Source organism: Enhydra lutris, unplaced genomic scaffold, assembly GCF_002288905.1.
Source record: "Enhydra lutris kenyoni isolate GAN:26980312 unplaced genomic scaffold, ASM228890v2 scaffoldscaffold98, whole genome shotgun sequence".
NCBI classification, from domain to species: Eukaryota; Metazoa; Chordata; class Mammalia; order Carnivora; family Mustelidae; genus Enhydra; species Enhydra lutris.
The window spans coordinates 844,093-858,562 of NW_019154182.1; the positions used below are offsets into that span (position 1 = coordinate 844,093).

The 14,470-nt window shown below is 46.0% G+C and overlaps 1 protein-coding gene across 1 annotated transcript in view; it reads left to right on the forward strand.

Annotated features, from left to right (window-relative positions):
- The window catches only part of LOC111139296 (phospholipase B1), a 155,457-nt gene that overhangs the window by 14,395 nt on the left and 126,592 nt on the right, over nt 1–14,470 (forward strand). The window contains 5 exon segments of the mRNA XM_022491535.1: nt 7,676–7,737; nt 8,965–9,031; nt 10,132–10,190; nt 13,451–13,491; nt 14,055–14,098. Of these exon segments, the coding sequence (XP_022347243.1) occupies nt 7,676–7,737; nt 8,965–9,031; nt 10,132–10,190; nt 13,451–13,491; nt 14,055–14,098 (273 nt within the window).

Below are 14,470 nucleotides of genomic sequence, written 5' to 3' on the forward strand. Positions count from 1 at the left end.
GGGTGTGGGGGGCTAGGCAGCAGGTGCTGGGTAGAGAACATCTGCTTCAGAAGGTGCTTCCCTCAGGAGACTCAATTGCGACCTTACTTAGCCCGGTCTGACGTTCCAATGGCTCCTTGTTGCTTCCAGAACCCCAGTGGTCGTGGCTCTTCCTACTTGGATGACTAATTTCAGCCGAACCTGTTTCTCCCAGTGTGCACAGATGTCTTTCTCTTTCATTCCCATCAGGGTGGAAAAGTACATGGTTTTTTCCCTTCCTGACTTTATTGAGATGGGAGTTTTTCAGGGAGCTCAAAGCCCTTTGTAGAACCAGGAGCTTGAGGCTAAGACAGCCTTCCAAATGAGGAAAAAACCATGGGCTTCAGTCATGCCACAAGAGCTTTGATCATTTCTTCCACAATACCTCCGGGTGCTGTGGGAATAGGCAAGAATTGTTCTCCCCATTTAGCTGGTGGGAAGCAGAGGACTGGAACGAGGGCAAAGTCACTCCAGGGTCTGTGGGTATAGCACCCCAGGGAGTTCTGAGTTTCCCCCTGGGTCTTGTGATCTGAACACCTAGTGTTTAAATTCTAGACAGTTACCCCTGCAGTTACCACAGACGATTGATTCCGATCAGCAAGTTAAAACATGGCCTCTCTAGTTCTATGAGGAAATGCGAGAATGTTGAGGTTGAAAGGTTCTGGAAAAATGGTCTGTGCTAACCATCTCTCTGATATAGAAATGATAATACTGACAACTACCACTTACTGGACCTTTGCCAGCCTCAGATTACCGTGTTTTATGTTTGCATGCATTTAATCCTTCCAGCAGTCCCACGAGGCAAGTAGTATCAAACCTCATCTTTAGGTGAGGAAACAGAGGCACAGAGAGACTGATCAGAGCAGGAGTGACCAAGCTCCTAATGTCTGCCTGGTGTGTGTGCCCCCTGCCTGCCCTGATCCCTCACCTCTGCTTGGACCACTGTCCCGAGGGGCCCATTCTTGTTCCAGAAGCTCTGGCTTTTCTACCAAAGATGACCTGTCTCCATGGGTCCACTCTGGCCTTGGAGATCACATGGAACAAGGCCAGCCCCCCTTTCGAAGCTGAAAGAAGTTCTCCTACACCCCTCTTCAGCTTTTCTTCTCTGGTCTTCCCAAGTGTGTTTAAATAGGATATCTAGGGGCACCTGGGTGGCTCAGTCGATAAGCATCTGCCTTCGGCTCAGGTCATGATCTCAGGGTCCTGGGATCAAGCCCCACATCAGGCTCCCTGCTCAGCCTCTCCCACTCCCACTGCTTGTGTTCCTTCTCTCGCTGAGTCTCTGTCAAATAAAATCTTTAAAAAAATTAATTAAAAATATATACATATAATAAAAATAAATAGGATATCTAACTATTTAGGTTCCAATGTGTCCTATGTTCTTTTATGACCTTTTCTCCTTTCTTGCCTTCTTTGGATTACGTAATTTCATGGTCTGCCCCACCCCGCCCCCCATGAGCTTGCTGATCATATGTGGTTTTGTTGTTATTGTGGCATTTACGATCTCAACATGCATCCTTGATTTATTCAAATCTAATTAAATGAGTACTTTCATCATTTCCCAGATGAAGGGAAACCTTGTCAGTGTGACTCCGTTTACTCTGTCCAAATCTGCCCACACAGCAAGATGTTACATATGCTTTAAACTCCACACTACATTATTTTTATTGGGGGGCAGCAAATTTTTTCTATAAATGGCCAAACGGTAAATAGTTTAGGGTTTGTGGCTCATGCGTGGTTTCTACCACATACTCTTCTTTGTTTTTTTAACTTTTAAAAATGTAGAAGCTGTTCTTCTCTAGAGAGCCATATAAAAACATGCTGTGGGCAGATTTGACCCATGGGCCATAGTTTGCTTTCTTCCATTTCATACGGTCGATATTATTTTGGATTTATCTACATATTCACTCTCTCTGTACTTCATTCGTTCGTACATCACTATGCTTCTGTGTGGGATCATTTTCCTTGTAACATTTGGAATGTGTCATTCCACCATCTTCTGGCCTCCATTGTTTCGTATAAGTTGACTGTGAGCCATATGACGTTGGTTTCCCATATGTGATTTTCTTCTGCTGTTCTTGAAATTTTTTCCTTGGCTTTGGAGCTACACCTCGACACATCAGTTATTACAGTTTATTACAGTTAAAGGATCTAGATAGAATTCTCTTTGTGTTTTTCCTACCCAGAAGCTTTTTGTTTGTTGTTGTTGTTGTTTCCAGCTTCTTTGATCTGTGGCTCAAAGTTTTTCTTCAAATGTGAGAAGTTTTTAGCCATAATCTCTTCAGATCCCTTTCTGCCTCTTTCTCTGCTGCTTCTGGGACTCATTACCTCTATGTTTATGTGTTTGGCAGTAGCCACAGATCTCTGAGGCTCTGTTTATTTTTCTTCAATCTTTTTTTCTGTACTTTTTAGAAATGTACCTTCTATTGATCTATTGATCTGTCTTGAAGTTTACAAATTCTTGTTCCTACCTTCTTAAGTCTGGGGCTGAGCCAGTCTAGTAAATCTTTCAGTCTTGTATTTTTCAACTCTAGATTTCCTTTATTTTGATAATTTCTATTTGTTGAGTCTTTAGTCTTTATTTTTTCTTTAATTCCTTGAACATTGATATAATAGCTGCTTTGAAAACTTTGCCTGCATCTGGGCCTACTCAGAACTGATTTTCATTGACTACTTTTTTTTTTTTCCTGTACAAGTCTCACTTTTCAGTTTCACAGCATGTCTAGTAATTTTTGGTTGCAAATTAGACATATTTAATAAAATGTCAAAAGTCTGGATTCGTTTGATTTTTCTGAGGATGTTGGGTTTTTAGAAACTTGCCTAGACTTAAACTTTGGAATGGGTCTCTTTCATGGTATGTAGCCACTGATGTTTTGATCAGGTTTATATTTCTTATTTTTTTATTTTTATTTTTTAAAATTTAATTTAATTTAATTTTTTGTGTGTGTTCCAAAAGTCATTATTTATGCACCACACCCAGTGTTCCATGCAATACGTGCTCTCCTTAATACCCACCACAAGGCTCACCCAAGCCCCCACCCCTCTCCCCTCCAAAACCCTCAGTTTATTTCTCAGAGTCCACAGTCTCTCATGGTTTGTCTCCCCCTCTGATTTTCCCCAACTCACTTCTCCTCTCCATCTCCCAATGTCCTCTGTGTTATTCCTTATGCTCCACAAGTAAGTGAAACCATATGATGATTGACTTTCTCTGCTTGACTTATTTCACTCAGCATAATCTCCTCCAGTCCTGTCCATGTTGATACAAAAGTTGGGTATTGGATAAAGAAGATATGGTCCATATATACTATGGAGTATTATGCCTCCATCAAAAAGGATGAATACCCAACTTTTGTATATTTCTTATTTTTATCTCTTTAACCTGGCATCCTAGTAGCCATCCCTGGGTCTGCACACTTGAGTGATCAGTCAGTGACTCAGACACAAGTCATGCTTGGACACCTGGGGTTTGTAAGGCTCTGTTTATGGTCTGTGTGTAGGTTGGGGAAGTAACACAAAGATTCAAAATTAATGCCCAGAAGATTCCACAGTGGTTGCAGGAAAAGATGTAGGGATTCATCTATTGTCTTCGAAAACAGGCTCCTCTGAGCCCTTTAAACCCTATTAGATCTAGAGTTAGCAGATGGAAGCTCGCAATCCAGTTCTACTTCTTGAAAGAAAAAATTTAACTTTTGCTACTATAAAATGATGCTAAGAATGACATATTTCTCTCTGGACTGGTTTGATAACAAAAAGCACTTTTCATCAAAATGAACATATTTCTGTGTGTATTTGTGCAGGCACTGGGCTAGATTTTTCTGCTTCTATTATTTGATTTAAAAGTTTGTTTTTTGGTTTTTGTTTTTTTAGAAATTATAGAGTGCTGAGTGTATTTACAGTCATAAAAATCTTGTTTATTTTTATAAAAAATCTTTTTTTTAAGGAAACTACTTTTTTTTTTTTTTAAAGATTTTTTATTTATTTGTCAGAGAGAGACAGAGCACACATAAGCAGGCAGAGTGGCAGGCAGAGGCAGAGAGAGAAGCAGGCTCCCTGTGGGGCAAGGAGCCAGATGTGGGACTCGATCCCAGGACTCTGGGATCATGACCTGAGCCGAAGGCTGTGGCTTAACCAACTGAGCCACCCAGGTGTCCCAGGAAACTACTTTTTATGGCAGGGAACTGAAGGTTTTCTTTAGGGAGAGATTTTTGTGTGTCTCAGGCTTGGCGCCTGGAGGACTGGGAGATGTCCAGAATAGGATGTTTCTCAAAGGCTAGAGGATACTTGGCTCTGGCATCAGCTCTCCTTTACCTGGCAATCTGCAGGTAGGTCCCAGGCTCTTACCTGGAGCTCTTGGGGCTACAGGCTTTTGCCGATCACCAGAGACGCCATTTTCCTGTTTAACCTTGCTGATCTCTTTACAGTAAGCAGAACAGATCAGGCATTGGTTGGCAAATAACAGCCAATGGGCTGAATCCAACCTTATGCCTGTTTTTATATGACCTGTGAGCTAAGAATGGATTTTACATTTTTAGATTCTTTTTTTTTTTTAATGTGGATGTCCAGTTATTCTGACACCATTTGTTGAAAAGACTATCTTTTCTCCATTGTACTGCCTTTGTTTCTTTGTCAAAGATCAGTTCACTTTATTTACGTGGGTCTATTTCTGGACTCTCTATTCTGGCCCATGGATTTATTTGTCTGCTCTTCTGCCAATATCACATTGTAGCTTTATAGTAGATCTTGAGGTTGGATTGTGTCGGTTCTCTGACTTTTTTCTCCTTTGGTATTCTGTTGGCTATTCTGGGTCTTTTTGCCTTTTCATATAAACTTTAAAATCAGTCCATTGAGGGACACCTGGGTGGCTTGGTCGGTTAGGCATCTGCCTTTGGCTCCTGTCATGATCCCAGACTCCTGGGATCGAGTCCCGCCCATGTCCGGCTCCCTGCTCAGCAGGGAACCTGCCTTTCCCTCTGCCTGCCATTTCCCCCCACTTGACTTCACATTTTCTCTTTCTGACAAATAAATGAATAAAATCTTTAAAAAAAAATTAGTTCATTGAAACCTGCAAAGGTTTTTAAAAGTGTAAATGATTGGGAAAAATGGAAGGGTAATTCATGACATATGAAAATTATATGAAATTCAAATTTCAGTCTCCATAAAGTTAATTTGTTTATATCTTGTCTGTGGCTGCTTTTGCGCTCCTCCAGAGCTGAGCAGCGACAGACAGTATGGTCTGTAAAACCTAAAATACAGACGGTGAGGCTGATCCCTGATCTGGATCTTAGGCTGTGACTTAGACTTAGCTTGCTGGCCGTGACCACAGCCGACAGAGCCAGGCTGCCCATTTTCAAATCCTGCTATTGCCATTATTAACTGTGTCACCTTTAAAATGTCACTTAATCTTTCCGAGCCTATTTTATCTACAAAGTGGAGATAATGGCGTTTATCTCCTAGAGCTGTGGTAGGGATTAAATGAATTATTTCATGTAAGGATTTAGAAGGCCCGGCACAGAGAGGCTATATATTAGTGTTAGCTCTCATATACATGTTTAGCCTAGCTTAAAAAAAATATTACAACCATAATCTCACCTCTCTGCCCTGAGAATTCATTAACTTCACTACTCCCAGAGCAATGATCATCTTGAAATACATGTTAACACTCATCTTTCTAGAGAGCAGCCTGACTCCCTGTTGCTCATAGAGAAGCCTGGTATTTGCAGCTCCACAGCCCAGCTGCCCTCCTCTACCCCCCTTTCCCTGCCTCCACTTCCCTTCCCTCCCGTTACAAACCTGCTCCAGGCTTTGCTAGCTCTCCGAGTTTATCCGCAGCTCTGTGCCTTCCCATCATGTGACTCTTTCTGCTCAGAAAGCTTTCTTCTGGGAATTATAATTTGCCACTGAGATCTGGGGGCAAGTTATAGCCATCCTTCCCGCTAGGAGCTCCAACATGGAAATCAGCATCTGATCTCACAGTGGGCAGTCAATGAAATATACTCCTACTGCTTGTGAAACTCCAGATAAATTCTTTTCAGGGTCAAAAAGGAAAGCTGCACATCAAAAGAAATGAAATCTTGCCATTTGCGATGACGTGGATGGAACTAGAGGGTATTATGCTTAGCGAAATAAGTCAGTCAGAGAAAGACAACTATCATATGATCTCCCTGATATGAGGAAGGGGAGATGCAACATGGGGGGTTTGGGGGGTAGGAAAAGAATAAATGAAACAAGATGGGATCAGGAGGGAGACAAACCATAAGAGACTCTTAATCTCACAAAACAAACTGAGGGTTGCCTGGGGCAGGGGACGGGAGGGGGGAAGGGGGTCGGGAGAGGGTGGTTGGGTTATGGACATTGGGGAGGGTATGTGCTATGGTGAGTGCTGTGAAGTGTGTAAACCTGGTGATTCACAGACCTGTACTCCTGGGGCTAATAATACATTATATGTTGATAAAAAAAAGAAAAAAAAATGGAAAGCTGCAGAAGGTTGAGGTAGAAAAGAAATCAAGCCCTCTCCCCGCAAGTCAGCCCCCCCCCCTGCTTTGGGCACTCATGCCGTTTGGGAGTTCTCACAAGGTATAACCTGACCAAGAGTGTGTGCCCTGGGCAGAGAACTGGGTGGGGAGAAGTCCGAGGTCACCAGGGACGGGGATGTGCGATTACATATCAGTATCATAAACGTATCACGAAGTGGTTAAACAATCAAGATGACCTAGCAACATGAAAAATGCTCAGGATGTAATATTAAGGGGAGCTTGCTGGATACAAGATTGCATCCACATTGATTACAACTAAATGGACAGTGTGCCCATTCTGGAGCCTGATGATAGACCTGAGAGTGTGAACAAATCCCTTTTGGTTATTGGGGTAGTAGCCCTGTGGGTGAATTGGTTTTCCTTTACTTAGAGCGCTGTTAATTGTACTACACTGTTTTTTTGTGTGTATTTAAGATGTTTGTTGGGAAAACTTATTGGCTTAGACACTTAAGACGAGTCTTTTATCATACATAAATTGTATCTTTAAAAGGTAAAGAAAATGCAAATATTTTTAAAAGACTGGCCCAAAATAAGCTGGGATGAGTATAGCATCTTTGCTGTTTCTCTATCTGCCTTTTCTTCCCCTTCACCTCACCCTCAATAAGACCACTCCAGGCAGCCCCTATCCAGCCGTGGTGTACAGTCACAGCCCCTGGGAACCCCACAATTAGCTCTTAAATTCACAAAACCCTTCAGACAATTCCAGAAGGTCGTTTGCCTTCCCTGCTTTGTCCCGGATTCCCAAACAACAGCAGGTGTTTGTTCAACATGATCTTCCTCAAGAGTTCTGCCCTTTGCTAAGGAACCAATAAAGGTATCTGGGATAACATGCTAGATAATAACGTGATACAGGGTTATTACTGACCCCTCCCAGATAACACTTTTGCTCTTCATCCTGGGGGTTCTCCCTTCATAGGCTGCATTAGTAGAAGCATGTGTCCCAGACAAAGGAGGTGATAGTTGGAGGAATGAATTGAAATGGATGAATGTTGGACTTTCTGAACACAAGAGAATTTACTGAGCTGGGCACATAGGTAGGGCTAAGCGGAAGGTCAGGAAAGCTACAAATCTAGGTGGGTATTAATTCTAGCTAAATAATTTGAGCTATATTTGCTTTCTTCTAGGACCCACCAGGTCCCATACCTCTCCTGGAGAGAACACATTGGAAGAGCAAGGATTGCCAGAGGTGAGGGCTTTGTCCTGATGGAAGAAGTTGAGGGGAGTGGTTTTCCTTTCTAGTGGGTAAATCCCATTCTTGAGGCAAACTGGCAGGTCCCTTCCTGAAGCCTGGAGGGAATGGGCTGGAGGAATGGCTTCCCCCAGGGATAGTTGGGTGGGCTGGCACAGCAGAGGGGACACAACTGTATCTCTGAATTTGGGGCTCAACTGCAGACTAAGCTGGTGGTTCCCAGAAATGTCCAGAAAGAGTTATAAGTGGGCTTGTTATCTCTATGAACTTTGAAGCAGATGCTATAAATTATCTGAAGGCATCTGGGTGAAGTCTTCCCAGAACATCCACAAGATAAGAGTTGAGAATAAATTCTTTATCTCTTACGGAAATTAGTAATTCAAGAGAAATTAGCTTGTGTCTTGTGACAGAGAGATGTGGTCAAGCACCTTATTTACTGCTCGTTTTTCCCTGTTGGAATAGTTCCCCTTTCTTCTCTTGATTCTTGGGAGAAAACATGATCTCCCTTCCCAAAGCCTTTTGTGGGATTCACAGAAGCAGAGGCCGCTCTGGGCATGCATGTCACCCAGTCCCTCCTTGGCTCTCAGCAGCTCCTCTGGGCTTGGGACACACCAGCCTGGTGGGCACTCGAGAGTTCCCATTTTCAGCAGTAAATAAACATAATGCCTGCTGTACCTGCTCTTGTGTATATCATCAAATTAAAAGAGGGAAAGTAGAAAACTTTAAAAACATATGATAGCGAAGAATGGATCTGTTTAACTTTTTAGTCTATATACCTGGGTCTCTTAATTATATTTTTTATTGTGGGCAAATACACATAACATAAAATTTACCAATTTTTACCATTTCTGAGCATACAATTCAGTGGCATTAAGACAATCCCATTGTTGGGCAACCGTCGCCACTGTCTCCAGATCTTTTTCATCAGCCCCGAAAATTGATTTTTTTCTTTTTTTAAATCTTTCCTCCCTGCCCCCACCACACCCCAACCATTCTGACACATCCTCGCCTGCCACTTGCTAAGATCGTTGTCGAAAGACACACATCCCCTTTCACCGTGAACCCGGTGTGGAGTCAGATGGACTTGACTATGGAGAATCGTGGTCGCTTCTGGATTTTGAGCCTAGAGGGAAAAGTACGTGGTGAAAGTACACCGAGCTTTCGGGACCTGCGATATTTCTGTACAAGGCAGTTGATGTTTCTGACATTTGGTTTCATCTGCAGACCCGGAAGAGTTTTCCATTCCCATGCAACTCAGAGACGTCAGGATCCAGCGTGCCACCCAAGTCAGGTACGGGGCCCTGAGCCATGAGCTTGGAAGGCTGGCATCTTCTCCCTGGTGTGGCCAGCAGAGGCTCCAGCCCTCCTCCTCTTGCATCCTTCGGCCATTCAGGCCTCTTCTCCAGCCCCCACCCTTCACACCCCCTCTCCCCTCAGCCGTTTCTGTAGAGGGCCACCAGAGATCTCACCAACATGGCGGCACAGGTGATGGGGGCCCCGGGAGCTCACCTCCAGGGCTGTGGTCGGTGCCTCAGGAGCTGGGGCTTGGAGCTTCGTCCTTCAGCTGCCCTCCTGGACGTAAGCTGCACTGTCTGCCGTGGACATTTTTCTCCTATGATGGGCTAGATTTGCCTGACGCCTGGGTGATATGAGCGTGGCTCTGGACCCGGCTGTCTTCTCTGGCTTTACCCTGTCAAATGGCCTCGTGACAGCCCGTGTTTCGTGGCTCTGCTTATGTTTGCATTTCCAGTTAGCACGCCATTCTTACCCTTCCATTATATAAGGAATGTAGCTAGAAAAAGAAATCGATATACCTCTTAGGAAACAGTTTATTTAGGAGGTTTCCTTTTAAAAGCCCTGTAACATGATCAGGAGGTCTGTGGTTTCTAGAAAGACTTAATCCTCAAAGAGTTGGTGGTCCAGGAGGGGGCGGGGGGGCGGTCAGGGAGGCTTCCTGGTGTACAGTTTACATACAGTTTACATCTGCTGCTTATGGGTGTTCACAGACTTTGAGTGATGTTCTCTGGCTCTCTTCAAGCTAACATTATCCCTTTTGTACCCAGGTAGTTTTCATTTTAACTTGTTACCCTTTACCTATTAATGGGGGTTCAGAAATGCAGAGCCAAGGGATAGAGGGAAGCAAGGGGCAGAAAGAAGTCCAGGCAGGAGGGAAAAGGAGGGCCACGAGCGACCTGCCCTGGGACACCTGTGGCTTGCGGAGAATAGTGAGCCTCTTTCCACTGGGGTTCCTATGGGTCGCAGTGACCTCTTAATCTTCTGCCTTTCACCTCAGGCTGGGGGATGTGGGTCTGTCCCTCCCAATTGGCATCTTTGGCTCATATCTTCAGGAAGGTGGACCTGACCTTCTTCAATGGGCTCTTGTCTTTGCAGTCCACTCGGTGAGACCTTCTGATATTAAATTTGTGGCCGCCATCAGCAATGTGGAAACTGTGAGTATTTCAAGGAGACAGAGGTGGGAGTCAGGGTTTGGGACGGGGAGTCTCAGAATGAACTCCTGGTGGCCAGGCAGGAGAAGGAAACATTCATTATGGGAGAGGGGAACATTCTCCGAGTTGAGGATATTCTAAAATCTAGAGGGCCTGTGTCCCTTTTTTTTTTTTTTTTTTTAAGTCACATGAATGCCTCCCGTTCCATTAGGATGAGGAAACTTTCAGAGGGTCTCATTAATAAATTAAATCGATTGATCAATTAAGTCAAAGATCACACAGAATTTTAAAAATTGTTTCCTGAGCTTTATTTATGAGATAAAGGAAAAAACGTCCTCACCTGCTTGGTTAATTTTTTTAAAATCGACCCAGCTTTGCTAATAGATTCTAAGTGGTCTATTTTATACGGTTGGGTAAAGAAGAATGAAAGCAAGGAGAGAGGTGGGAAGAATGAGGAGAGAGGGATAAGCAGAGAGAGAGGATATGGAGGGCTTTGGTTGGAGAGCAGTGTGGATGCCAGCGTGATTCCCTAGTCCGTGCTGGCCTCCCACAGCCCTGCCTGGCCTGGTCACAGGAAGGGTCTGTGTCCCTGCTGCCCCCCAGGGCCAGCAGCCCTGGCTAAACAGAACACCCATCGGGCCAGCATTCGCTCTGCCTCACAGCCCCGCAGCTGCACCCCTGCACCAGACCAGAGATATCCCCACCCCACGCCCCCTCCCGCCATCCCCTTCAGTGCCTTCCTCCCTCCCTCAGCTACCAGGCTCCTTCCCAGTGGCCCTCCCCTGTCCCTGTTGCAGGCTGTCCTCCCTGTAACCTCAACCCTTTCCCTTGGGCCCCTGCCAGCCACCTCGGTCACCTCGCTGCAAGCCCCGACCCCCTCCCCAGGCACCATGCCACCCCTCCAGAAAGAACCAGGCTTGACATTAGCAAACAGATCAGGGGCCAGTGGAACCTGGCAGCAGGGACTCCCACCCTCGCCCTCCTTCTTGGTGCTGGGTGTGACTGTCACGGTGTGTGGATGGGCACAAAGGCGAGGTCTACCGGCAGGAGAGAGGTGGAAGGGGAAGCAAAGGAGAAAAGATGCTTCGTGTCACGGAGAGCACCTGGCGTTTGTTGGGCCCCTATGCCAGGGATGTAGGTGACACTAGCTGGAGGTCTGGAGCACGTTCCCTTCTGGGTCGGGAATTCACTGAAGGAAACGTGTCAGGCTTCTAGAGTTCCAGCTGTTTACCCTTGGTGACTTCCCTTCTTTGCTGGCAGCTCGCAAGAGCTCTCTCGCTCATGAATTACACTGTGAGTTGAATTACACAGAATTCATGTGTAATGAATTACACATGACACCAGAGCTCCTGCCTATGACTCTGCTCCCCTTTCTCCTCCTGTGCACTGGCCTGGCACCCCATCCCAGATCACTACCCTCACACGATGGGCACCCCAGCCTCCAGGGTAAAACCTGAGAACGCGGTTCCCTGGAGTCAGTTTTCCTGTGTGCCCAGAGCCCGCAACGGTGAACTTACCCTGGTCTATAGAAAGTATCAGGCTGGGGAAAAATCCAGGAAAGCAGTGAACTTAGAAAGAAGAAAGTTCATAATTCTGGTGCCTTTCCCCCCACCATGTTCCTGGAGCTTTCTGTCACCAAGGCACAATCTTCCTTACCTGTGCCTGTAGCTTGTGTTTGTTGAATTGCTCCAGACAACTTTTCCTCACTGAATGTCAAAGATCAGATTTGCAAATGCTTGTAAAAATTATTTGCAAACTAACATGCACGATACGTGTTCAGTATAAGAAAAAAATCAAAGCATACGTATACAGAATAAAAAGTTGAAGATTTCCTTTGATTACCTATTCTGCTTCAACACACACACACACAAGCACATGCCCCTATATATACAGTGAGACAGAGGGAGAGTAACCAAAATCGGGTTATACGGCAATATACTATCTGTGACTTGTTTTTTGTTTTGCATCGTTTGCTTAGCTAAGAGTTCAGACATTTTCCATGCCAGGGAGGTTATAATCCACTGTATCAACTTCCTTGAAGACAGGCTTTGTGTCTTAATTAGGTTTGTATCTCTAGCACCATCATGCATTCAGCCAAGGAAGAATATGGCTCCCGCAGGCAAGATGGAGGCACAGGAGCTTCCTGGGTTTGTCCCAGGTTCCCTTGCTGGGACTCCTCCCTGGGCTCTTCCCCCACCTCCGCACCTTGTTCCTCTTGTTCTCTCCCTTTCCTTCCCCTCAGCAGCCCCAACAAGCTTATCGTAGGCAAGAACTCTGCCATCATTCAGATCCCCTGTGGTTGGGCACAGGCTGTCCGCTTTGCCTCAGCCCAGGAGCTGCCTTCCCTCCTGACTTCCCCTGCCTGCCCTCCTGGTTTATGGGTCCTGACTAGCACTGGAGTGTGATTTTTGTTTAACTTGCTGCCTTTCCCTGGAAATTTTGCCTTTCAAACTCCTTATTGAGGAGTAAAAGTCTCCATCGCACTTGGAGGAAGGTTGTGGTCAGCCTACCTCCCAAGAATGCTCCAGAGGGGTGACCCAGTTCTATAGACTGTTTGTCATTCGAGCTGGAAGGTGAAGGACAGACCCTTTAAAGAGAAGTAGCAGAGGACTGCGTGTAGGCAGTGCGGGTACAGTTGTCACCTGTCACCACCAAACCTGGAGACACTGTCTTCGAGGAATTTTGAAGAGAAAATTTGTGTCAGAACTCAGGAAGCTACTATGACTGCCAATAGCTAATATTTACCAAGTACTTTCTACACGTTGGGCGCAATTCTGAAGTTCCGGAGGACTCTGCAGAGGACACAGTTCCCACGTGACTTACCAGGGTCCCGCCTCAGTCTTCCAGCCAGGGAACCTCTTCGGCAGTCCGTGTCGTGTGTTGTCCGGCATTTTACTGGGACGAGAATCAGGAACTTACTTTGTTCGTTCAAAAAATATTTAACCAACAAATATTTATTGAATACTCAGAATGTGTCAGGCACTGCCCTCAGTCCAAGGAATACAGTCCAGAACAAAACAGACACGAACTCCTGCCTCGTGGCACTTACATCTGAGTCGGAGAGACAAACAAGAAACGAAATTTCAGATTAGAACGGTCACACAACAAAACAGCCCCTCGTGCATCCATGGAGAGGTCAACGGTCTACAGGGCCGCATTTCAATCCAAGCTCTCCTGTCCCTGTCTTCTGTCCTGAAGAAAACATTCCCACCTGCTCAGCCACCTTCCTCGCTCATGCCTCTCATCTTTTCCATCTTTTCCAGCTTCCAGACTCAGGAACCGTCACCCTGAACAAGCAGAAATGGTAATTGCCCTGGCACCACACTCTCGAGCTGAGAGGGGCCTCGCACAGGATCTGCTCTCCGCTCTTGGCTTCACTGATGGGGAAACCCAAGGGTTGGGGAGGAGGTGTTTGTTCCAGGTGCCCTCCGGAGCAGGTGGCCGCACGAGGACAAGAATCCAGCCTCCTGCCTGCCAGCCCAACACCCTTCTGCCCACAGATCCCCCTGGGTCCTTTGGGTGACTAGGGAGGAAACGTGGGAAGGGCTGACTACTAAGTTCTTGCTTCCCAACACCTGTCTCCTTGCTTTGCTCAGGGCCCACGGGTGGGCCAGGATCTTGTCTCCGTCTACACCAGGGGCTGCACCCCCTTCTAGTTTTGAACCAGACTAGAGGAAGATCCAACAAAGCTGTCCCCCTCCTATTTTGGGGGCTGCATAGCCATCTGCAGTGTGTCTAGCTCTGGGAAGGATAAATCCAGAACCAGAGCAAGGCTGAGCCGCAGCTTGTTATGAACGAGACCACACCGGTCAAGGGAAAAGGTTGACAAACACAGTCTGTTGCTTATGTGTCTGCTTCTACCTGCAGGACTGACCAAAGGCCACAGCAGGTATGCATGGAAGTGGTGACAGGTGAGTCCTGTGGCTTCCAGGCCAGTTTCCAGATTGTCCCCATCCCTCCCAACACAGCCATGTTTTGGTTAGTGAAGACAGAGTATCCTAGTGGCCACTTCCTCATAGAGCCTGAGGAGAAGTAGGGAAGCATTTTGAGAAGACTGATAAGAAGCAAGGGTAGGACAAGTCACATGCCCTAGAAGGTGGGGGGTGTGAGAAATGTGTCCGAGGGTCTCTGAGTGACAAGAGGCCAGGAGGCATTAGGGTAAGGGATCCTGGGGTGGAAGGGACATCAGGGGCAGCAGAGTCCTGAAGCTCCTTCTCCCCCAAGACCACAGGGCTGGGCTGGTAGCACTTCCTCGACGGAAACCACCCACCATTCTCCCCTTT